At 39.1% G+C, this 26,529-nt stretch overlaps 1 protein-coding gene and 1 long non-coding RNA gene across 5 annotated transcripts in view; one reads left to right on the top strand and one right to left on the bottom strand.

Annotated features, from left to right (window-relative positions):
* Nucleotides 1–394: 394 nt before the first annotated feature.
* Nucleotides 395–5,754, bottom strand: LOC134496160 (uncharacterized). The gene is made up of 3 exons (XR_010067863.1): nt 5,592–5,754; nt 2,349–2,400; nt 395–608 (listed from the first exon to the last, which is right to left on the bottom strand). It is a non-coding gene; the product is annotated as an uncharacterized LOC134496160 (long non-coding RNA).
* A 166-nt stretch (nt 5,755–5,920) lies between these two features.
* LMBR1 (limb development membrane protein 1) overlaps nt 5,921–26,529 on the top strand; it is a 57,829-nt gene continuing 37,220 nt past the window's right edge. For 2 of the 4 annotated variants that reach the window (XR_010067927.1, XM_063303382.1), the window contains exons 1-5: nt 5,921–6,208; nt 10,952–11,024; nt 14,415–14,454; nt 20,383–20,522; nt 22,450–22,553. Coding sequence is in view for 3 of the 4 variants with exons in the window: in XM_063303382.1 (XP_063159452.1) it covers nt 6,146–6,208; nt 10,952–11,024; nt 14,415–14,454; nt 20,383–20,522; nt 22,450–22,553 (420 nt within the window). In the remaining variant the exon portion in view is untranslated. The remainder of the gene's footprint in view (nt 6,209–10,951; nt 11,025–14,414; nt 14,455–20,382; nt 20,523–22,449; nt 22,554–26,529) is intronic. The other 2 variants (XM_063303381.1, XM_063303380.1) reach the window with 2 other exon arrangements.

The following is a 26,529-nucleotide window of genomic DNA, read 5'->3' as shown; positions in this document are numbered from 1 at the left end:
GCTCTGGATTGGGGATGGTTGGCCGAATCTCCTCCAACTACAGTATTAATATAGAAGTAGTTCTTGACATTCCTAACAACCTTCAACTGGCTTAGCTCCTGGTTTCCTGAGACTTCAGCTCACTGCAGGGTAATAATAGAACAATAGAATAATCAAAAGAGAAATGACAGGATAAGCAGAGATGCAAGCACTCAGGAAAAGCCACAGTGGTGTCCACAGGGTGTGATGCAAAATTTAAAGATGGTGGCCACAACGTGATCGAAGCTTTGCTTGTTTTTTGTGTGTGTTGCACACGTGTGACTGGAATGCACAATCCAATACTACTCTTTTGTGGCCTCCTGGGTGCTCCCCCAGAACAGGTGGGGGCAAAAGAATCAGTCCTTCTTTTGCGTGTGTTGAGATCTTAGTGAGTTTTAATAGACAAAATAGGCTTATTAAGTGCTCAACACTTAAAAGTCTTGAAACCCCTCCCCAGAATAGGATCCAGCCCTGCCAATGTTTGGAGTGCAGCTCTCAACCTACAGTCTGGTCATTATGTCCAAATGGTCTTCCACAATTGCTTGGGATATAAAAACATCTTAAAAGTGTTCTGTTTCATCCTCAGCAGCCTGCCAAAAAAGTAGACATATTGGAACCCCATTCTAAAAATCATACCAAACTGTATTTTTCATTATATATGAAAAAAAAAAGACAGGTTCCAACCACCAGATCACTTGTTTATCTACTGCAGTTCCAAGTTGCAAAGAACAACTCATTTGCTATCACTGGGCTATATGTCATGTCCTTGAGCAACATTGAATTCTCAAGGTTTCCTCTGCCAGATGAATGAAATCTATTCATTTTTGTTAATGAGACATAAGAGACAGTGAATGTTTTCTAAAAAATATGAACCATTATGCTTCAATAAAATTATTGATAGAAATCACGGATGTTAAGGTTCTCCCTCTTATCATCTGAACACAGAGAGGTATTGAAGTGGCATTAAATCATTTGAACTTAATTAGGAAGGAGCACCCTAATGATTTAAGGATTAAGTCTTCCCTCTGTTAACTGTAAGGAAAAAAAAGTGATTGAAGGCCTTAAGATTTCTTGCAGGGTTGGGGGGGAGAAGCTTTCATGAAACATGCATGGCTTTTTGTTAAAGAAAACTGGCCAAAAACGATAATGTAAATCCACATAATGTAAAAGAATATTTCAGTTAAATGTCTGTATCCAGCATCGAAGAGCTATTCTTAGAGCAATCCATATTGGTGAGTAATATGTAAAGCTGGACATAAGATTCCATACTTTGAGATACAGCAGGGCACTCATTCATGTGGGAACGGTGTTTAAATAAAATTGGGGGCAAGTTGACAAATTATCACGTGGTACAGTATGGAAGTAAAACATTTAGCATGTGGTATAGCATATGGGGACCCTTTATTGGTAGGGATGCACAAAGCATGCAGAATAAATGCTCTAAACCTGATCAAGTGGAGACAAGGAGAACTTTGCTGTTTTCTTGCCCCTGGTTCTAGGCACATTAAAACCTTTCCATGCCCACCGGCAACCTTGCTAAGACGATTGGAAAACCCTTGAATTGCAGCTTGCTCTCAGCCTGTGGCTCCCCTGATACAAATATTCCTAGGAAATGTTGATCAAGCAATTTAATAACATGGTGCTGATGTTTTCTCTCCCCTAATACTTTTGTACCATGCTATGCAGCTCTGATTTTATTTTGTTACTCAAAGATAAACCCATTGGATTCAACCACTTCCTAACTGGTATGGCTAGGATGGTTGCCTGTTTTGTTTTATTGCTATATTTTTGGGGGGCATGTGCTCAGTGCTTGCACAGGGGACCTTTCAAGTATGCTTTAACAGCACCATGCCTTCCCCTTTTCTTTTTCATTTTCTGGGGTGGATTAAAGAGCATTAGTTCTCTATGAAATAAAAACTGCACAAAGTTTAGCTTTCCATAATTATAAACTGTTAAAACCTAATAACATCCAATAACTGGAAAATTATTCAAGCTGAACACTTCCAAGAATTGCTCACCCTAAACAAATTCCGTACTCCCACATTAAACATGTGTCTAGATACATCCCAGGGTGATCAACTGTTGGTCAAAGGTTTTCAACAGTTCTGCCCAAGAATTCAGAATGACTATATTTTCTAAGATTACCGTCCCTGCACTTTCAAAAGGTTGTCATTTTAAATTTATAGTAGATTTCTACTGCAATTGTTATTGATGGGGAACTGATGCATCATTTCTACGCAATGGAAATTCAGAAAAAAACATGGAAAGGGCCATTCAGTTTCAGGAAATATACTATAAATCTAATTTTTTATGGTACTAGAAGCTCTTACCCTGATGATTGCAGGGTCAATTTCCAAAGGGCTCGTGAAACAGCATCTGCATCTGAAAGAAAGTGCAAAGATTTCTCATTTTTTGGCATGGGAAAGATGAAAAAAAGAAATGCAAGACAATTCTCATTTAGAGGCTCTGCAATTAGAACAGATACACTATTAACCCAGTGTTGAATTTATGTGAAAACTTTAATCAAACATACTTGAGAAAGAGATACTGAATGTTTTAAAAGAAAAGACTGCCATAAGAGATTCTAAGCCAGCGGAGGCAGGTTGTAAATAGTAAGTAGGTGGCCTTTGTATTTTTCAGGGCTGGGAGGGAAAGTGGACACTATTGGCAGATTGCTGGGAAAGCCTTTAGCCCAGGAGACATCAGAAAAGTCACACACACCAGGCATATCTATAAAAATAATTTATTTACAGAAAGCAAAACAAAAGCAAAACATATTTAAAGGATGTGGCTCTCATTGAGAGCTACCTGGCTTGCTACATGCCGGCACAGAAGAGAAAGAGGAACTGAAACAAGTCCCGGCAGGTTCCTCCCCCCAGGTGCAATAATTAACATTCGAAAAGGGGGCAGTTGAATTCAACCTCTGCACCCGACCAAAATGATTAGATACAATAGCACCTTAATCTGTTAGTAGGAAAACCATTAACAGACACCCCCAAGCCCTAAGTATAATATTAAAGAAATAACACTATTAATATATTCAGTCTAACAGCCTTCATCCTGAGACCAGCTTTCAACTGTGGAGCTGATGGCTGAAACATGGGACCAAATTTTTGGACTTCCTTAGCTTCTGTCCATCCTCTGGTTTTTTTTTGCAACATCTCACCTAATGAAAAAGCTCCAGAAAACTTGAAAGCTACATACATTTTTGTGCCATTTGGGTCTGGCCAACAAAAGTATTATCCTGCTACAGATTTGGATTCTTTTCATGGACCAACACATCTATGACTGCTTTGATAAATAATCATTTATTTTATTTCCAAAGGAAAGCTTAAAATATATGACACTAAGTTTCCATTCCTTCTTCAGAAATGAACTTGCTGATCTTAAAAAGCTAAACAGGATCAGATCTGATGAGTATTTAGATGGGAAGTCTCCAGGAATTCCTGAGGCTGTAGATTAGATTAGGAAGTTAAACCAAACCAAAAACAAAACAAAACCAAACCCCTAAACAAAACCTCCAATATCTTGGAAGAAGGCAATAGTAAATCTTCTATATTGCTGCCAAGAAAATTTTATGGACATGTCTGCATGCATTTCTGCATTCTTTTTCAATGACATGAAACAATAAACAGTTTAGTTTGTGTGATGGAATGTGGCAATGTTCTCTGATATAACTTTTTCTTCCCGTACATAAAAGTAGAATGTCAAGAACAGGACTAGCCTAAAATCTTCTACCTGATGTATTAATGATTGCATATGCTTTTTAAAGTGGTTGTTTTAATAAAAGCAATAGGCAAACATCCTGTGGTAATGTCTGTAGGTTGAGTCATGGCAATTGGATTTCTTTCTTTTTGGTAGAAACGTTTTGCTGCTTGTCCAAGCAGCTTCTTCAGTTGTTTCTACCAAAAAGAAAGAAATCCGGTTGCCATGACCCAACCTACAGACAATTCCACCTGGATGGCTGAGAATCTTCATCGACATCCTGTGGTAATACGATACAGTGAATAGACCAGCAGCAACCACATCAAACATGCTTAGGCTTTTATTAAGCATCAAGCCCCAGAAAAAAATAGTTGGGAAAGGCCTGATGGCTTATAGCTAGGCTGAGTTAAAATACAGGTCCACCACTGTCTTAAAATGAACATTTATATAGAAAAATCACAGTTCTGTTTGTTAGGTTATCTTCACTAGACATTCCCGTTAGTCTTTAAACCTGTTTCTTCCTAAACTAAAATACTGTAGGAAACTGCTCTGTGATGAGTCTGCATCTGTCTTTCCAAACATGATATCCACTATTCTGCACTGCATCTACGTCCTTAATTCTCACCCAGAAATAAGACAAATAAATAGAAGAAGTCTAAAACATCTCTTGAGCACCAGGTTGGGAAAAGTTGGTCTCCGTGGATTGCGAGTAGCCCTCCACTCTTTCAGACTTGCATATTTGTTAACACAACTTGGAAACTTAAGGGACCAATGAGCCTCAAGCTTTCCCACATTAGAAATACGCTTTGAGCATCCAAATCTCAAAACTCTTCAGTACCTTGAGTATATCAGGCTGCAACTTGATATATTCAAATTATATATTCATGGTATCTTGCTTTATCAAGCTGCAATTCAAAAAGGTACTACTAATAGCTCTGGTTTGTATATACTGGTTGGTTGTATATCCTCTTTAGTACTTAGATGGGGCATCATCTGGAAAATGCAAGGCTGAAGGCTATACTTGGAAGTTGAAAAAAGGCAGGAATGAATCCTTAAGAGAGCCAGGTTGGTGTAGTGGTTAAGGAGCTACTAGATTAGAAACTGGGAGGCTGTTAACTTCTAGTCCTTCGTGGGCATAGAAGCCTGCTGGGTGACTCTCAGGCCAGCCCACATCGTAAGGTTTTTGTTGTGAAGAAAATAGGTGGTGGAAGCATTATGCACATTGCCTACAAAAATAAAGGAGGGATAAAAATATAGTAATTACCGTATATTGCCAAGAGAACTGCACCAATGTGCCGGCATCATTACCAAGAACTGCCCCTGGCTCGAGAGCAATTTTACATACTGCAAAGGCTGGGCTTACAGGCTGTGCAAGCTAGAAATGAACATATTCATGTATTATCATGGACAAGACTACAAAGAGACAATTAAAATTTGCATCTCTTCTCTATGCTTGGAGTTGCACATCTACTGGTCGCTGAGTCTACACACAACATATGCTTCTTTTATGCTGCTAAACCAGCGTTTCTCAACCTTAGCCACTTTAAGGTGTGTGGACTTCAACTCTCTGGGAGTTGAAGTCCACACACCTTAAAGTGGCTAAGGTTGAGAAACACCGTACTATACTGTTTGCTACCTTCCTTATTGCATTGGCTACAGCTACTGCTGCTTTTTTAGCCCAGAGCAGCCTTGACTGAAGAGGCTTATACATTCATAAATAAACAAAAAAACACGTGTTTGGCTAGTCTTGGCTTCGCCTATTGCAATCCCCAACCAACGCATTTTATCTTCCTCCAAACATGCATCTTCCATACCGCAAACAGGGTGGACTTCCCTTCCACAGGATGTTTAAAAAAAAACAACTCCACCTCAAGAGCGCGCTCCCTCGCGCAACTTCAGCGCCCCGCCGAGCCCCGACGCTCCGCCTCCGCGCGCCTCGCTCCGCGCCATTGGCCCGTCCTTCCACAGAAGCTCTGGAAACCCCGCCTCGGCGCCTGACCAGCCCCGCCCACTACCCTCAGAGACTCCTCCCCCTTCGAGCCTGCCGAAGTTGGCGGGCCGCGGGCGGCCCTACCGCTTGTCAATGCTTGCGCAGGCGCAGTTTCCCGCCTCCCGCGAGGCCGCCGCTGCAGGGCCCGCCCCCTCCGCCGCAGGATGGTCGGACGCGCCCCGTGCGAGGGAAGGGGCGGGGCAGCGTCGGAACGTGAGGGCGTCCGCTGTGCCGCCGTTGTTGTTGTTGTTGCCGCCGTCGCCGTGAGTGGCGCGTTGGGCCGGAGTCGCCTCCCGCCCGGCCTGAGGAGGGTGCCGTGCGTCAGGCGTCGCCCACCGGCCATGGTCGCTCGCCCGTCTCCGGGGAGGCAGGAGGCTCGGGGGCAGCAGCCGCCATTGCCGGAGGGGGCTGCGCGGCGGGGGCTATGAGAGGATGGACGCGGACGAAGTGACCATCCGCGAGCAGAACTTCCACAGCCAAGTGCGGGAGTACACGGTGCGTAGCCGTCCGGCACGGCGGGCCGCTTTGGCGCTGCCTTCCAGATGCTCGCCCGCCTGCCCGCCCGCCCCTTGTCCCCGGGGGAGGCGGGGGCTGCTCTCCACCTGAGTCCCCGGCGACGGCCTGCACGCGCGCGTGGGGGGGGGGCGCTTGGGGAGTCACCGTCTTGCATTTTACACGGGACAGTTTGGCTTTGGGTCTTCGCGGCTTTCAAGGCACTTTCCCTCCTCCCCGCCCCCCTCTTTAAGAAATCAGCTTCACCGTTTTTATGAAGTGTTCTTTTTTTTTACCCTGGCAGTTAATAATGTAATGTTTTTCTCTTGCGTATTGGTGGTGAAGGCAGATGCAATAGGAATGTGATTACAAGTTCTTTCACTGTTGTTCTTCTAGCTTCTGCACGTCAGGATGGCCATTTCCAAGCCCTTTTGAGCCTCTGGGAAACCTCATTCCCCACCAGAAGCAGTCCAAACATAGAGTTTAATGGTTCCACACTTTCATCATTGAACCAGGGCTTCTCTAGAATGGGGACTGCAGTCCTCTCAGCCCTGTTAACATTGTATTTCTGAAGTCTACTAGATGTAGACAGCAGACATCATGGGAAACATTTTCACTGATTTTTACTATTGATAGACATTTGGCTCACAGACATCGATTTTGTAATAATTACCCTTTTGCTCTGCCACAAACAGCATGCTTAGTTGTGCTTATGATAGATATGGGAACTGAAAGGTGGTATATGATGCAGACCTTTGAACTTTTATATCAAAATTGGGTGATGCATGCTGTATCATTCTCTTTCAAAAGAATTGTAAATTATGGGAAATCTATATAGTATCAGGAGTGGAGAATACAGATCACCGATATTGTTAGATTGCAATGTTATGCCAAATTAAAAAAATTATATATGTGTAAGTCATTGAAATATAACCCACATTAGCCATAAAGAGCATCCATGGATCCTCATAACATGCTACTTTTAACTATTTTTTAGTGCCCTGAATATCATAAGACAACCACATTTCATGAGGTTTTCACATTCTTTTGGGAGATTTGGGAGGGAAGGAGTTGAGGACTCTGAAAGCTTGTGAGAATTGATGCAGTTTTGGAATGTAGCACCTGGTTCCTGAAGAGTTTGGTGAATCCTGGCTTAATTTACTACCTATTTTTGTCTTGCTATTAAACTGCCTTGTAACATTAAGTCATCCTGATTTGAACATGGAGAGTTACTGAACTTCAGGTCATTTTACCTTAATCCTACAATAGAAATACAGAGGGCACAGATTCTCTTACAGGTACTATGGCTGTGGCTAAATGTAGCCTTCTGTTCCCCCATTATGCCTCTAGCAAATGTCCCCTGATGGGAGGAGATGGGCGGGGACAAATTGGATAAATAAATAAAATAAATAAAATTTCCTTATCTGCATAGGATTACATTGTCTTGAACATTTCTCTTCTCACTTAAAAGGGAAATGTATATAGTAGTTGTAAAACACTTTTAACTATATTTATTTATAAAAGTATATGCCACTTATTCCATTGTATACTAGCATTTACTGAACTTCCTGAGTTTTAATAATCCTAATCCAGCATGTTAATAATTACATATAGTGCTCGCTTAACAATGGTAATTGGGACTGGCAACTCTGTCACTAAGTGCCATGGTTGTAAAGCGCGATGTCATGTGATCATGCCAACTTACAACAGCAGTTGTGGTGGTCTCAGTTGCTGTAGTTAGGTGAATCCCATGTGGTTGCAGTGTCCCTCGGTCATGTGATTGTCATTTGTGACCTCCTGCCAGCTTCCCCATTGACTTTGTTTGTTGGAAGCTGGCAGTGAAAGTCGCACATGGTGATCACGTCACTGTGAGACACTGCAACCATTGTAATTGTGAGCCGGTTGCCAAGTGCCCAAATCACGATCACGTGATTGTGGGGATGCTGCGATGGCTGAAACTATGAGGACCCGTCGTAAGTTCAGCATCATTGTAATTTGAACGGTTGCTGAACGAGTGATCATTGTATACCACACTGGTTTTCTTTCAATGGTGTGACGATCAAGTGCAAATGTACATAATTTGTCCTCCTTTCTGATATTATGATATCCTAAATCAACTAGTCTCCTAATTCCTGTGTATATTGAGACTTCACTTTTCCATTGTTCCTCCTGCTACATAATGCCAAATAACGTTATAGTGAATTACTCTGGTTTGTGTCATCCAACTTTGCATTGTTTCACAGTGCATACTTACTGGATTACTGAAACAGCTATTGTCTGATTCATGCTGTCTTCTTTTTTTTTGCCATATCTTGTAAACTCAAAAGGGGGAATCTGTACTGCTTCCCAATGGACAAGTTTGCATAGCCTGTATTCAGCTGGAGCTGTGTATCTCCCTATTAGGTGAAGCACTAAGCAATAAAAATAGAAGTTTGAGCAAATGTTACTTCTGCTTTTTATTTACGTTAATGCCCAAGTCACTCTGGTTTTATATTTAGCAGGTTGTGCTTCCTCTCCTATTATTTAGTTCCTTTTAATGTATTTTTATGTGATACCTGCTGTCATTTTCTCCAGGATGACCTGTCTCCAACTGGCTCTTAGATCTTCCAACAGTGCACCCATCAGTGCTGAACTTGAGTTTATCCACCTTGCTGTTGGTCATTCTCTTTCTTTTTACCTTTCTTAGCCTGATAGATTTCTCCAGAGCTAGGTCCTTACGTAGTATGTCCTAAGATGGTAACTTGAGCATGGTCATTTGTGCCTTGAATGAGAACCCTGGGTTGTTCTGTTCAATGATCCATTTGTTTGTTTTCTTAGCTGTCCATAATGTTCTCAGGAGCCTTCTCCAAAACCAAAATTCAAAAGTGTCAGTACTGTTTCTATCTTGCTGCTTTAAAGTCTTAACTTTCACTTCCATACAGTGTCACAAGAGAAACTGTTCCCTGTATGATTTTGATCTTTGTAGGTATAGACACATCCCACATCTGAGTATCTTTTCCAAGGCCTTTGTGGCTACCCTATCAAGTGCTAGTCTTCAGTGTATTTTTTTTAGATTTTTTTATCCTGCCTTTATTATTTTTATAAATAAGGCAGGGAACATACCGAATACTCCCTCCTCCTCCTATTTTCCCCACAACAGCAACCCTGCAAGGTGAGTTGGGCTGAGAGAGAGTGACTGGCCCAAAGTCACCCAGCCGGCTTTCATCCCTAAGGTAGGACTAGAACTCACAGTCTCCTGGTTTCTAGCCTGGTGCCTTAACCGCTAGAGCAAACTGGCTCTCTTTCTTCCTTTACTGCTGCAAGTCAATTCTGTAAGGCAAAAGCTATCCATCATTTCAATATCTTCACTGTCAATTCTAAGACTGATTGCTGTACCTTTTGTCATAAGTTTGGTCTTCTTTTTATTTAATTGCAGTCCCATTTTTTTCATTGCACTCCTCCACTTTTATTATTAGAGCTTGTTGATCATTTGCATTTTCAGTTATCAGAGTAGCATCATCAGTATAGCAGTGATAATTGATGTTTGTTCCTCCAATTTTAAAAGCACAGTCATCTTGTTCTAGTTTAGATTGCCTCAATATATTCTGCATATAAATTGAATAAATATGGGGAGAGTATACATCCATGTCTCACTCCTTAGCCAAGCTGGAGCCAGTCTGTTTCACCATGTTCTGCCCAGACTATGGTTTCCTGTTCTTTGTATAGATTTTGCATGAGGAAGATGGTCTGGGATTCCCACATTCTATGGCTTGTATGGTTGATGCAGTCAAAGGCCTTTTCATAATCAATGAAGCACCTATTCACTTCTTTTGGGTATTCTTTTGCTTTCTCAATTATCCATTGTGCATCAGCAATAGTGTCTTTTGTTCCTTGGCCTTTTCTAAAGCCAGCTTGAACATCTGGCATCTTCCTTTCCGTAGAGCTCTAATCTGTGTTAGTTGATCCTAGGCATTTTTTGCTAGCATGTGAAATTAAGGATATTGTATAATCGTTTGCATACTCTGTTGAGTCTCCTTTCTTTGGTCCTAATATGTAGACTGACCTCTTCTAATCCGTTGGGCACCGTATCATTCTCCAGATTTGCTGGTATAGCTTGGTTAAAACCTTTACAGATCATTCTGCTGCTTGCCATATTCCTATAGATATTCCATCAATTCCTATAGCTTTCCAACCTGGTAATGAATGGAGTGCTGAAGTTGACATACCTGCTGTACGGAATGTCAGTATACTGTTTCCATCTTTGTTGAATTGTCTTAGAATCAGTTACTATCTGTCCATTCGTATCCTTTAGCCTAACAATTTGAGGTTGGCACCTTTTTCTGAGTTTGGAAATCTTTTGGAAGACTTGCCTTGTTTTTTAATGTTTGTATTCATCTTCAGTGCCTTTACAGATGTTGTAATCTTCTAACAGCTGTCTGAAATTCTTCGTTAAGTTCCTTCCTGAGATCTTTATTTTTCTTGGCTTTTGCTTCTCCTCTCAGCAATTTCCATTCTTGCAAACGACTCGACAGCAACTGACAACAACAGTTCCTCTTGTATTTTGTTGTCTTTTTCCCATGTGAAATAGTATGTTACTAAGAGAAGTACTAAGAAGAGCTGTAGAAATAGCAATAATAAAACAAGCTTTGCATTTTGATTATGTGATCTACAGTAGGCATTTTTATAATTGTTTTTATTATAATTTGCCCCATTTTAATATTTTCAGAAATTAAATTATTGCTTCAACTATGAAACTTTCTCTTTCAGATCTGTTTTCTTTTGTTTGCGATACTGTATATTGTTTCCTACTTCATTATCAGAAGATACAAGAGGAAAGCAGGTAACTGGTTTCGCATTCATATATTTTCTATAGTGAATGATAATAAATAAGCTGGAAAGTGTTTTGGGAAGGATGCATATCTGTTTATGTAATAAGTATTTTACCATAATTGCATTTGACTAGAGAGCTTGACCAAACCAAATTGCATCATCACTTTATTTTTTCCCCAATTTGCATTTATTTCATTATGAGCCCTTTCAGCCTATTGACTTTTTTTAAAATATTTTTTTCTGAAATATGATTGCTGGGAAACCACACTGGGGAAATGCTGTTGTCTTTATGTCCTGCTAGTACATATTCCAGTTGGATTACAGTAGATCTGTTTTTCTTAAGTATTTCATTTGTAACTTTTAACTTACATTTTTCATTTATATACTTTTAAGTTATAACTTCAGACATGGCTTAAGTGTCACTTACAAGTTGTTAAATCTATTTGTCCCACCGTCAGGGATTCTCTGTTCCTGAAAATTCCTATTAACTTCCAAGTTCCTGTCTGCAATGGGGGACAAATTCTATACATTTTTTTTATACCTTTGAGAAGCAGAAAAGTCTTTTCAGTAGATACTCAACCTGTTCCACTCTTTCCTCTTTTCTGGCCTATGTTGGAAAATTGAACTGGGATGGCCATGGCACATTTGACATACAAAGGTTCTTTTTACATATAAATTTACGGTTGGCAAGTTGTATATGACTCTATTAGTACCCTCCTGTGTCTGGGGTCAAACTTTTTGCTCTAGCGTTTGAGGGGTTTAAGAAGTAAAATGCCTTATTGTCAGTCTTATGAGGTAGAACAGGAAACTGACTCCACAGGAAGACTAGAACCATACTTTATTGATATAGGTTATACTAATAGAATCTTGCAAGTCTACCTGTGTTTTTCCTTCCCTCCCTGTTACACCCCAGGGAGTGAGGGTGGGTCAGTCTGAGTCTCCTTCTGGGCTTAATGCATGCTGCTTCTGTACCTGTTGTCCTAATGGCTTCTGGCTGTCTTTTTCAAGTTCTTTTTATTGGCTTGCTGCATGTATGCCTTGTGCTTAAATCATCCAGTTTACCTTTAAAAAAATCCCTTGAAACTCCTAAAAGTAGGCTAGTTTTCTCCATTTGGTGAGAATTTTAAGGACAAAGTAAGAGCTTAAGGCACCCATTACATGTTGTAAAACTCCCCCAAATTCCTAACCTTCCCCAGGCTAAAAATGTTGATAGCCACACCTCCTGCAGTTCTCAGAGGCCAAAGGCATTTTTAAAAAGTGTGACTTTCTACTTGCAAAAATATTGTGCATACCTCCTCTAGGATTGTACAAAGCAGTTGAACCTGTTCGTTCTCCTGGACAAGAATAGGGCCTTGGAATTTATTGTACCATTCTAAACAGCTGTTACGATTCCCCAATGTTTCTGCCCTCCCTCTGTTGCTATTGGCCACTTCAGAGTGATTTCGTGCTGTAAGTGAGAAGGGCTCAAGAGCTCTTTTTGCCATGTTAAAAAAAAAAGCAGCTGTATTTTCAAGATATCGCACTAAAAGGAACACCCATTCCTGCTCTGTTACTTCTTTGCACCAATGTAACCTTATCTTGTATAGAACAGCTAACCTGTAGCTTGCTGCCTATCTGGTTCATGAGTAGTAGTGAGTATTTGTGCATGGGTTAATGTGTCACATGGTGATTTGGGATGCTGTGGTTAGATCCGCATTCCAGCTGTACTTACACCAGGCCATTTCTTTTCCAGCTCTCTTTTCCATTCTAGTCATGGTCTGAAGATGTACTTCAGCACTGAGCAACTGTGTGTTCCTTAGTTTCTCATCACCTTCGTAGCTCATGTACTCTTTTCCAAGCAGATGGAAATGATCTTTGAGGTTATGCAGTATGAAAATAAGGGCCACTCTGGCTGTCTGTCTGAATGTCCCTTGCACGTTAGCTGACTGCTTGAGTGTCCCTTTCATCTCCAGGTATTGGGGAATGACATATACATAGCTAAGAGATTCTTTTTAGATGCCGCAAATTTCTTTTAGCTGGAAAGACTTTGTATCTGGTAAGAAATAAGCTGAGTTACAGAGTTAGTACTTTAGGTAGCTTGATTTTATGATTGTTTGCAGTTGAGTATCTATAGGCATTCATACATACTAAGGAGTAGAGTAAGTTTAGCCTTCCCTTTCTATCACTAGAGGCAGGATTTTTTATTCTTTTGAATGACCAGTCTATGAAAAGAGTACAGATTAATCAGGGAAGCACCATAATCAATTATCTCTTTAGATCTGGACCCATGACTACCCCACAAGTGTTGCTTTTGAATAATGTAGAGCAGTTATATGATATAAAATAATCGTGTCCCAGAACCAGCTTATTTCCTAAGGGAATGTCTTCTCACAGTTGTTTCTGCCCATCCAATTTGATCTGATAGGTTGGGTATGTGCGGGTCCCATCAGCCAAGGAATGTCAGTTGGTGGAGACTAGAAGGCGTGTGTACTCAGCCGTAGCGCCTGCCCTCTGGAATATCCTCCCTACAGAGATTAGGATGTCCCCGACCCTGTTGGCCTTTCCTGAATATGTGAATGGTTCCATTTCTTGGTTATATTAACACCTATGCACTGCTTACTTGGTGGCCATGTATATTTATTCTGTAATTTAATTCTTTTAATTGAAATTCTTTTAATTGTTTTATAGTTTTTATTGTTGTAAACCGCTCTGAGTCACTTGCTGGCTGTTTGAAAGAAAACAGATTTTTGTGTCATACTGCCACCTAGCTACCAAATTACTTCCAGGTGCCTTGTTTTTATCTTATGAATAGTTTCATGAATGTGATCCCGCTGGTCCAAATAAGAGTTCAAAATAGCTAATGTAGTTTATAGCTACACTACATGCATAAATTAATATATCTTAAAGTATTTAATATTAAAGTCTTGTTGAGCATCTAAATATATATTTTCCTTCTTCATTACATTACAGGCATGCTTTATTTTCTAGTGTCTTCACAGCATATATGTTTTTTCCACCCATGTATGTGAGATTTGCATACAGATGCAGGATTTTGAATATTTGCTGTTGGATACTGAATGTTTCAGTTTGTTGGATTTGAAGCAGTGACAATAAATCAGGATGTACTTGAATATTATCTGTTCTTTCAGTCGGATGTGAATTAAAACATGCATTTCCATTTCCATTTTAGTGCATCTAATGTGTAACTAATTGTTGCTCTGTGGTGATGACTGTTTCTAAGTCCTGGTAATAACATCTTTTAATTTTCTCTATTATTTATGGCTCTTATATTTTCTTATTATATTATTGACCAATGAAATCTAAGTTGTACTCAAGTGCTTTAGCTATTAGACCAGAAGTAAAACACTTAACAATAGCTGTGACACTAAAATGTAATCTAAAATATGCATTTTTTTTTCAGATGAGCAAGAGGATGAGGATGCTATTGTCAATAGAATTTCGTATGTATATCTTCACTTTCCCAATATATTTCAGAACTATGCAAATACAGAAACACAAGAAAAAGAAGTACTTCCTGTTTTATGATTCAGGGTGATAAGCCTTGGTGATTGTGATAGTGCTGAAATTTTATACTGCTTGGAAAATTTCTAAACAAATTATAATACTAATATCTAGTTATTCTGCTCATATTATGTATGAACAAAATAGCTATATTAGGACCACATATGAAGATAGCTTATTCCTTCCTTTTTAGGTTATATCCAGATTTAGTCATGCTTAGGGCCAATCTGTTGAAAGCAATGTCTTAAGTGCAATAATTTTCAATCAGTCTGTTCTAAGTATGATGCAAACTGTTTTCTTTAAAAAGTCAGAATGCTTAGAATATGGAATCCACTTCTAAAATTAGTCAGCATTTATTAATTTTATATAAATAAATAAATTTTTATCCTAGCACTTTAGTGCTTACACATCATTGAAGGTAGATAACAGTTGCAATGAAAATAATGTAAGTTAAAAATAGATGCAGCCATTAAAATAGGGCATTAAATCAACTAAACTGAATAAAAATATACATAGCAAATAGTGAAAGATCATTAAATGCCAGTCTGGTCTCTTGGAGACATATTCAGCTCTCACCTGAAAATTCACTTCTGTACATTGTTACCTAAAAGTCTGTTGATTTGTTTTTTTAAATAGAGTGTTGAACTATGCACAGTTCTTTGGAAATTACATATAAATGATCAGTAATGTAATATGTAGAAATGGTGTTTGTTTATTTTTAACTAATCAGTAATGTGTAGACTATGGTATTTATTTATGGTAGGGACGCGGTGGCGCTGCGGGTTAAACCGCTGAGCTGCCGATCGGAAGGTCGGCGGTTCTAAACCGCGCGGCGGGGTGAGCTCCCGTTGTTAATCCCAGCTCCTGCTCACCTAGCAGTTCGAAAACATGCCAATGTGAGTAGATCAATAGGTACCGCTTCGGCGGGAAGGTAACGGCGTTCCGAGTCGTCATGCTGGCCACATGACCCGGAAGTGTCTATGACAACGCCGGCTCCAAGGCTTAGAAATGGAGATGAGCACCGCCCCCTAGAGTCAGATTCGACTGGACTTTACGTCAAGGGAAACCTTTACCTTTACCTATGGTATTTATTTATTCTTTATTATTTTTTTAAACCCTAAGTTATATTGCATTTATGCAAAAACATTTTTGGTGATTGGATAGGGAATTGTACATCCTCTTCTTCAGATTAATAACTGGTAGTATGTTGTTATACCTCTCAGAATAACCCTCTGGGTCAAGACCTTAGGCACGCAGTTGTTCCCCTGCTATTTACATGGCAGTGTGTGTTGTGAGAATGTGAGGAACATGTGTGAATGAATATTTAGTTAAGTGTAATATGACAATGCATTATCCTGATGGATTATTAATGGGCAACCAAAATTGCCTTTTGAAAGATATGCTTTAACTGCACTGTGTATATTTATGGTTCTGCTATATTTTTAAATTTGTCAACTTATTATATGCTAGCTGTAACAAAAACACTAATTTAGAGAACATGGAAATAATACCATTCTGAAAATGAGTGAGACTTAGTTTGGTAATATACAGAATCAAATATATAACATGAGGTCTGTAATTTAAGATTTTTTTTCCTGTTTTATAAAAATGAAAGCATTTCTGTAATCGCTTTATGCAAGCTGCAGACAGTAAGACATTGTAAATCAAAACGAATGCAACTAGTGAGAATAGCTACCCCCTTACTTGCCATTTTTGACAGCTGATCTATCACAGCCATTACCTTTCATTGCAAGCACAAGTAGTTTTTTCTGTAAAGTTGAATCTATAATAACTGATTTCTTTTCTGAACAATTTTTTTTCCCTGGCTATTATGAGAACTGGCTTTTCTCCTTTTCATGTGACTAATCTTTCAAATGTCATTTTGTTTATTACCCTAAACCCAAAACTTAAGACTTACTGTGGAAAATCTACCTCTTTTTTACAATCAGTTTTTCATAAAGGAATATTTAATAAGGTGTTTTTATTTTCTGGATTCCATTATTCCTTTATTTGAAACTTCTATGAAATGTCTTAGTTACACACATACTTAAGTACATGTTTATAATCTACTCCCTTTCAGGGTAAGCAATGTTAGGCAGAGCACAGAAAATGGGTAAGAGATAGTAAGTCAAAGAAATTCAAGGCATAAGTAAAAGAAAAGATTGTTAAAACAAGCGTATGCCAAAACTATTTACTATACCTCTCCATATGTTTCTGTCCTTTCAAACCATCCTCTCTTCCACCACATCCATATACCCCTTCAGTCATTGTCTTTTGTTCTTTAAACTTCTCTTTCATCAGCTCTCTTCAACCATGACTTTCTCAGGCTTCCCTTCCTCTTGACTCATTGATTCTTCTTTTATGTATTTATTTTGCAATTTGATCCTCATTCGTTCTCTCTATTTGACCACACCACTTCAACGTACTTCTTTTGTACTGGTCACTCATTTTTGTATTCAACCCACATTCAGTCAGCACCTAATAATTCTCAGCCCTTTATCATCTTGTATTAACACAGACTTAAGTACTCAGTTCCCCCTGCATTCCGTTTACTTTATGCTTCCCCTGAAATACACAGCTCTCACTTCCTTGTAGTAAAAGGGGCAGCAGCATGCTCCTATATACAGCCATTTTAGTTTTTTTCCAATGGATATTCATTCTTTTCAGCCAACAACGCACTGTCCGCTAGCTTTCTGCCAGCATTTGCACATCTTAAAGTTTCTCTATCTTTTTGTCTCTAATAAACATTCTACCAAGGTACACTAACCTATCTGTTCGCTCTAGTTTTTGTCATTAACAAATAACTGTCAATCATTAATTCCTTTGATACACATCATACAATCTATCAGAGTCTGACTGCAAAAGGTACACTGAACTTTCCAAATTTTGCTTCTTGTCACCTTTTGTACCCTTTTGATCCTAATTCTGTGAAACACGATCCCAAGCACACATCATTCCTTTGTAGGTTTTGCATTCTGTGTTGTATCTTCCCCACTGTATAGGGGAAGTTTAATAGTACTCTTCCAATTGTCAGGCACAGATGCAGCCTTTACATACACGTTAAAACAGGTCGCACAATCATTCCATGAGCAAGCCCCATCCATAGCTTAACAGTTCTCTGTATGTGATCTGAACTGCAACCTTACAATTTTCCAACGTTCTCATGGCATGTGGTGACATCCTTTTAATCAGTATTTTGTTGAATGCTAAAATAGCATTCATTTCAATTCCATTCTACAAGACACCACTATCATTCTCATATACAGTAAAGCTCTGAAATATTCCTTCAAAGATTCCCAACTTTAGTTTCTCTAAGGAAAGAAACTGACAAGGGAGGAACGGGGACCAGCTGTTCCCAGATTATGGCCATATAGATCAAGGGCCTTCCAAGGTCATCAGAAGAATGGCCAGGTATCTGTTGATTCAGGAAGGCAGGAGAAAAGAAGTCTAGACTTTAAAACTATACATAGGCTTTGACTTCTGTATGTTGCTGTAGGCCACTTTCTGTGTATATATGTCTTCATTCTTGGCTGTAAGAAAGAAACAAATCTTACCTAGCCATGTCTGTGAGCCTTCTGTTGAGTAAGCCAAAGCTTGAACATGGGGTTAAGGTGTTCAGAGTGCTGTGATTTTCATCTGTGCCTAGGGTGAAGCATGAGATCTGGATTTGCCCATACTTACTGCTATGGTAGGAGACTTTTTATCTATAGACTCAATATTACATTGTGACTACAAATATTTTGGAACTCTGCTGTCAGTTATGATACCAGTGTCTTGCTCCAGTATCAGAGCCAAGATGTGACCCAAATGGAGCACTTAGCCAGATGTGGAACCCACTAGCCGAACAGGTGGAATAGAATCGACTACGGCCAGTGGTTCCTGTACCAACTCCTGATCAGTACCCTGCAACTATGGTTGAAGCAACTGCAACAGCTACAGCCCTCTGTTTCAAAGTATTAGTCTTTTGGCCTGATAAATGTTTTGGAATTGAAGCAAGTCATATCCAGTATGAATATACATTTTCCTGAGACCAGATTGCTTTCCCACCAACAGACTAAGGAACTCAACTTTCACTGCTACCAGTGTTAGGCATCCCTCAGCTAACAAGAACAGATTTCCAAGATATAAATGCTCAGATGTATCTTTATTGTAGAAAAGCTGTGAAGCCATTATGAAAGGATTCCGGCAACTGCAGTGTATCAAACGTTTATAGTCAAAATCAGTGTTCAAATTCTTCTACCTCTTTCTCCCAGAGGTTTTTCAAAATGAGTTAGAGGAAGTGTTCTCAGACTTCCTTGAGCATTGTACCTTTCTGCTACTTGTTAAAGAGTTGTGTCTTTAACTCCAGAGCTGAAACTTTTCTCCCTCTTGCACAGAAGCCTAAGCACTGTCACACAAATGGCTGCTTTAATGAGAAGCAGAGAGAATGATAGCCTTGTATAGGTTCCAAATCGCTTCTAACCCTAAACATTTTTGAACTGTGCATAGTAAAGGTAAAGGTTTCCCTTGATGTAAAGTCCAGTCGTGTCCAACTCTAGGGGGTGGTGCTCATCTCCGTTTCTAAGCCTTAGAGCCGGCGTTGTCCGTAGACACTTCCGGGTCATGTGGCCGGCATGACTACACGGAACACCGTTACCTGCCCGCCGAAGCAGTACCTATTGATCTACTCACATTTTGCATGTTTTCGAACTGCTAGGTGAGCAGGAGCTGGGACTAGCAACGGGAGCTCACCCCGCCGCGCGGTTTCGAACCGCCGACCTTCCGATCGGCAAGTTCAGCGGTTTAACCCGCAGTGCCACCGCGTGCTGTGCATAGCTCTAGAAAATTGAACTGTGCATAGCTCTAGAAAATGCGCTTGGAAGTTTCCTCTATGTGAAAACTGCCATTGACGCTCAGGGACTTAAGTGCTTCAACCTGCTTGGTAGGGACAAGGTTTAAACCCGTCTAATAAGATTTGAAACGTCTTTGGAGTGGGACCAACAAGTCCTTTTGTCTTGACACCCAGAAGAGTTGCAGGAACTCGAAGATCTGAACCAGGGAGAGGGGCTAGAAGTTTCATGCACGTAGCTGGAACTCTGCAGTTAACTGACTTTGCTCCTGGGAGTTGATAGGATCAAAATATATTGGGTTGTTTTCTGTATAGATTGTATTAAGAAAAAACTCTTAAGCAAATAGTTGTTTTACTCAAAAGTTGGTCTTTTTAATCCCATGAGTTAATCCCCCCCTGGTAAATTCTGTGGCTGAGATCCAAACAGCTCTTGTAGACATGCTCACTGAGAGTTCTTTTTTTTTCAATAGTGGGCCTTCATATCTCTGAGAAACCAGTTTAAATTTCCCGTAATTTCATAATTGGGCTTGGACATCCATGAGTGGATGTTTGAAAATGATTAACACCTGTGTGCCTACAGAACTAGTTGCTGTGTTCCTTAGCTTTTGAAATCATGTATGTTCTTTTGGTCTCGATATGCCGGGCGATCCTTTTAGAACCAGGAGTTCCGGTCTTCTCCAGTAGAGGGAGTGCTTCCATTAACTCTGGGCAGGTACTGCTTGCTTGGCCTGATCTAGTATGTGGTGTCCGTATGTTTTTTTTAAATACAGAATTTCATCCTGCAGATGAAATACAGATGATTATATGGTGAATCAGCTTAGAGAAATTTATTAGGGTATCAGCCCCGTAGGATTTTATTTTTAATGCAAGTTCAATTATATTTACAGAAAATCTTCGATCGATGCAAATTTTACAGCATTTACTCTACTTGAAGAATGGTAGCTTACATGTGCTTTTAAATAAAATGCTTGCTTAAACTTCTCTTAGCTTCAAAAGTGCTGCACTGAGGCTAAACATACTGCATCTCTTTGTGTTTCAGGCTGTTCCTGAGCACTTTTACTCTTGCTGTTTCAGCTGGCGCCGTCCTCCTCTTACCTTTTTCAATAATCAGCAATGAGATTCTGCTTTCTTTTCCACAAAGTTACTACATCCAGTGGTTGAATGGTTCTCTAATTCATGGTTAGTATGATGTAATAAAATATTGCTGTTTGAATGTGTAATGTGTTATACTGTAGCGTGTTTTTGCCTTCAAGGGCAGCATATATGCTTCTTGCCAGACCCAGAAGGGCATGGAAGACAGTTGTGAGAATAAAGGGAACTGGAAACATATGCTACCTTGAGGGATGTTTAATAAATGAATAACAGATAGGGCCTGATTATTTTAATAGAATTTGGAAGTCCTATTCAGGAAATTATATAGTTGTGTGGCTTTTCTTAATAGCCAGTAATATAGCAGCTTGAAATGTCTGTATAATATTGGAAGTCCACATTATGTGAGGTTTGTTTGAATACATGTTTCTCTGGTGCTGCTCTCTCATTCTGAAATGGATAATTTTTGCAATTATTTCTGTACTTCCATTTCCAGTGAAGATACTTTAAAGGAGTTTGGCAAAAGGAGTTTGATGTAGCTACTCTTCGACCTGGGAATTATTTTCAGAATCTTAAAAAATATTTTACACCTAATGTAAATGTGTTGTATTTGCAGAAACTAAACAAAAATATCACATTGTAATGAAAGTAGTTCCACCATTTTTATACAATAATTTTGACAACCCCAATAAGTGATCTTTTAAAGTAAAGACAAAATTGAAAGACCTTATAATATGTTCAGTTCTAAATCTCAGAATAGAAAGCAACGGAAAAAAGAAAAATAAATTAAAAAGCTATGAAATGCTCAAGTATGAACACATTTGCCAAGTATGAACTATTTTTTCCCCCCTATTTTATCTGTGCCCAGCAGATGGAGATAGAATATAGTACAAACTGACCATGCACATTACACGGGATTTGCTTTCCTTTCCACAAAACACTGTAGGCAAGGGTGAGGCTTTATCGGACCTGGTGAAATACTTAATTGCAGTTTTCTTATAGTTAAATACCTTAATCCTGATATCACATCAGATTGAAGCTGGCAAGAATTTTGTGTTTATTGATAGAAGAATTCTTCATACGTTGTCGTTTTCTTAACAGATAGATACATACGCATTTTTTCCTACACATTCAGCAATCCTTATCTCGTTTTTTCCTTCACTGTGTTACACTTTCTTTTGATGCTAAAGAACTATCTTCAGAGGATTGGTATGATGGTTCAAACATAGATGTATAAGTCTGTGTCCAGTATTTATGAATGTATCTGACATGGTACAGAACAGATTATGCATGCAAGATATTCTCTGGAGGATTTTTTTCATGCAGGAGTTTTGCCCAAACTGCTTGCTTCATGGTCTTCTTTCGGACCTTAAAGGAACCAGTTGTGCTACCGATAGTAACTTTCAAAGAACCAGGCAATGTTTGGCAGATAATAGGACCATTAAAATTCCCATCTGGCATTCAGTCTGATACATAATATGCTTTAAAAATTATTTGGAAGAGGTAATTTGGAAGGTATGGGAACATAAAAGAGGGAACTGCTTTAGTGGGTTGACTCATTAAAACAGCTGTGCCTTTAATGTGTCTCCTTATAGTAGCTGCATTTGCTTTTAGTCTTGTTTAGAAACCTGAAAAAAAAGACTTGCAGAGTTTTTGAAACACTTCTTCCTGATCATTTCGAAGCATACAGAGCTCTAATATCTAATATCTTGAATCTTCAGAGCAGTGAAAATGTCAGTAGAAATTCTGTCATTCTGCTGCTAACGTTTTGTGAAAGCCAGTAATCACCAAGCATGTGTTGTTAGCATTTAAGAAAACATTTTAGTTTATGGACAAATACTTTGTATGAAAAATACAGCTTATGGAACCAGAAATGTTTTCAAGACCATCTAAAATTACCGCCTCTACATCTTAAAAGATCGGCAAGAGGGAAAAAATTAAAAGTCATTTTTTTGGTGCTATGTTTAAAAATCTGTGTTTCAGAAGTAATATATATATCTTTTCTTGTTTTGTTCAGGCTTATGGAATCTTGCTTCCCTCTTCTCCAATCTTTGTTTGTTTATATTGATGCCCTTTGCTTTCTTCTTTCTGGAGTCAGAAGGCTTTGCTGGCTTAAAAAAGGTGCGTGGCTGTTATATATTAAGTGAATGGGATATCAGAAATATTGTGTGATCACCGGCAAAGCTTTATTTATTAAAAAAGGGCAAGCTTTTAAAATCTAGGCTAAAGATATTACGTGTGAGCTAAATGTTAATAGTATTTGACTTTTACAATAATTATATAAATAGTAAAAAATGTTAATGAAATAAAACTTGGTTTACATTCAAGTTATGAATGAATTGCAACTATTTAACTAGTTTTAGCATGGTTTCTACTATTGAATAAGTATAATATGGATGGAATATTTTGAAAGAGGAGAAACAGCTGTATAAACACAGTTTATTAAATACTGACAGCATTCAGATTTTATTGTATATTAACTTGAATAATAAATTCATGATACTTTTGTGACTCTTACATAGCAGTTTATTCAAAATGTAGTCAGGCTCAATTTGACCCTATTTTCCTTTTTTCCAGCATTAATTTAACCTTGTCAATTATATTTCCCTGTTCCATTTTGATAATATTCCAGGTGGTCTGGTTTATCCTAGTTCACTGCAAATGAGCAGTCTGCTGATGCAGTACATTGTTTGCTCCTCACCTCTGTCCTTCATGCAAGTAGATAAAATCAATCAGGAAGTCTTAGTTTATGGTAATTCCCAAACCCAGATTTCTGATTTGGGTGTTTTGAACAGTCCAGTGCCCATAAAGCAACAATAAATCTTATCAGTATACCTTTATTCTACTGTTTGCTGAATGTTTGGTTTTCTGTAGAAGTTTGCGGTTGCACTAAGAAATCAAACAATTTGGCAACTAACCTGTAAGAAGCCTGGGAGAAATCTAGGGTGGACTCAGAATTATCTATACTGTTAAGCATTGATCATAGCAAGAACAGCAGGAGATAGGGACGGGAAGTCTTCAGATATGCTTTCTTCCATAGCTATCCCTTATCCTTGCCAGTAGAATTAATTTTTATTCCTTTCATGAACGGAATTCTTCAGAAGAATATGAAAACCATGCTGGATCTCTCTAAAAGCACATCTTGTTTAGTATAGTGTCCTGATAGAACTCTATACTGAAGCCCACAAGCAGGACATGAATGGAATGCAATCTTCCCACTCATGTTCCCCCAGCAACTGTGAGTCAGGCATACTGTCCCTGATAATACAGATAATATAATGAGACTTTGGTAGTGACTAGATGCCCAGCTATGCAGGTGGGTAGGTACAAATCCCTATATTTGAAGTTGGGCCCTAGGGAGGGACTAGAGGTACTGCTGATACGCTGGCTGTCCTGTAGCTTGGTAGAACCCCATCCTGAGCTTTTCAGTCTTGTCTTTGGACGATTGATTTCCCCTGGCTATTGGTATTGGGGACTTCAATCTCCATTCCCATTTAATAGGCCTGCTATCAAGCCCATATTAAACTAGCTTGCTCATCAGAATGTCATGGATACTTTCTCAAATGCTTTGTTGAAATGAAGATTAAGTTCTCATCATTCCTACAGTCTTTTCAGTAGTCATCTGATAAAAAACGAGTGACATTAGTTTGGAGATACTTATCCTAGATACATCTATTGACCTCAAGTAATCACCACATGTTAAACCTTTTCAAGATACAAATTGCTTTATGATCTGGTCTAGAATCTTGCAGGTAGTGAGATCAGATATTGGGCTGTGATTCCCTCAGCCCTTTCCCCTTTTTTGAGTCGTTAATCCTTTCAAAGAGGAGCTACATAACTTGCAAACAAGTTTAGGTACTTATGTTCCTATACTTCAAACCTAGGCTTTACATATTTTTTGTGAAGACATTCTGGTTGGTTGGTTGGTTATTTATTTATCTGCTTTTATTTTTATAAATAACTCAAGGTGGGGAACATACCTAATATACCTTCCTCCTCCTATTTTCCCCACAACAACAACCCTGTGAGATGAGTTGGGCTGAGGGAGAGGGACTGGCCCAAGGTCACCCAGCCAGTTTTCATGCCTAAGGTGGAACTAGAACTTTCAGTCTCCTGGTTCCTAGCCCAGCACCTTAACCACTAGACCAAACTGGTTATAAGTAATATACCACACCTTACCTGTATTCCAGACAAGTTTTATATTCTGTTTATTGTTAATTGCAGATAGATGATTAGTGACCCTGAATTAAGAACAAGGCAGACAAACCGATGCAGAACCACTAACCATGATTGGGTGCCAGTGACCCAGCTGCAGAATATATGTTCCGTCAGGATTTCTCAGTGCTACCCCTTGTAGTGTTAGCTGTAGGCATGATTTTTGTTATCTTCACAAGGCTCTGGAAATAAAAATGGAGAGTATTAATCATGCCAATGTTGATGGAAACTTGATTTTCTTTGAATTAAAGTTGTTGGGGGAGGGGAAATTCAATGCAGAAAGGAGTAGGAAAAGAGGGTTGTTTTAATCTGCAGCTTTTTCTCAATATTTTGGTCTACAGTTAAGGAACTGTGTTAAATTTGCAGCAATTAAATATGCTTCAGGAGTGTCCATGGGGGGTGGGGAATCAACAGCATCAAAATGGCTGGTGCTTACATCATTTTAATAGTGTTCTCCCCCCTCCCCTCCCTGGAGAGCCCTAGATGCTCTGGCTGTTTGTGGTAGTTGTGTAATAACATGCCTGCTAACTGACATTATTTTTCCATATGCAAGTACCGTATGTAGTATGGCAAATGTACTATAATTTGTTACTTTAAAAATGGCCTTGATCATGGTTATGCCTATTAGATTAATATTGTTGGTTCTTTTAAAAAGGACTATTTTCCCTTTGTTACTAGCAAATTTATTGTGAGTTTTTAAATACTAATTGATGGCATTCATTCATAATAGCATAGGGATCTTCTAGTAGCTCATATTGATCCAATTTGGCAAACATTTTTTAAAAAAATCCCTTGGATATAACACCAACATATATATAGAGAGAAATTGATCACTCATCATGGATAGGTGTAGTGTTTGCTTGAAAAATCAAACTGAACATGATTCTCTCTAGGATTTTAATTAAACCATTCTGTTAATTCAGATAGGATATTTTGGGCCTAAGTGGGTTAACTTATACTCTTTTTAAAAGAGACTTAAATGTCTTTTTTCCTTAGACCATTGTTTCATTTTTTATTGGATCTGCAGTTTTTTCTGTGTTCCTTCTTGTAAATCTAGATAGATCAATCTTTACTGTGAATGCTGATCTTTTTAGTAATGCTTCTTGTTAACTCTTTTAAACTGTATTTATAGCCTCAGTGGCTGACAACAGCTTCAATTATATAAATTATTTTCTTGGATTTATTTTTTAGGTTTACCATTCAGACCCACAGTGTAGCAAAGCATTAAAGAGAGGGCATATAATGGTGTTCTTATATTTTTATTTTATTTATTTATTGAAAGCCAGTTTGGTGTAGTGGTTAAGGCATCAGGCTGGAAACTGTGAGGCTGTGAGTTCTAGTCCCACTTTAGGCACAAAGCCAGCTGGGTGACCTTGGGCCAGTCACTCTCTCTCAGCCCTAGGAAGGAGGAAACGGCAACCCACTTCTGAAAAACTTTGCCAGGAAAGCTGCAGGGACTTGTCCAGGCAGTCTCCGAGAATCGGACACAAATATACAGATTATTTTATTAGAGCCTCGTGTGGTGCAGAGTGGTAGGCAGCAGTATTGCAACTGAAACTCTCCCCACGACCTGAGTTCGATCCCAGCGGAAACTGGATTCTCAGGTAGCCGGCTCAGGTCGACTCAGCTTCCATCCTTCCGAGGTCGGTCAAATGAGTACCCAGCTTGGTGGGGAAGGTGACGACTGGGGAAGGCAATGGCAAACCACCCCGCTATAGTCTGCCAAGAAAGCATCATGAAAGCAGCGTCCCCCCAAAGGGTCAGACTTGACTTGGTGCTTACACAGGGGACCTTTCACCTTCACATATTTTCATTGCTAGCTTATTTGAATTTTATTATAAAGCTTTTACTTAATACTTCAAATAGTTCTGTTTGACCCATT

Source organism: Candoia aspera, chromosome 4, assembly GCF_035149785.1.
Source record: "Candoia aspera isolate rCanAsp1 chromosome 4, rCanAsp1.hap2, whole genome shotgun sequence".
Taxonomy (NCBI): domain Eukaryota; kingdom Metazoa; phylum Chordata; class Lepidosauria; order Squamata; family Boidae; genus Candoia; species Candoia aspera.
Note: the sequence above shows the minus strand (reverse complement) of the source record. Positions and strands in the feature narration are given on the sequence as shown.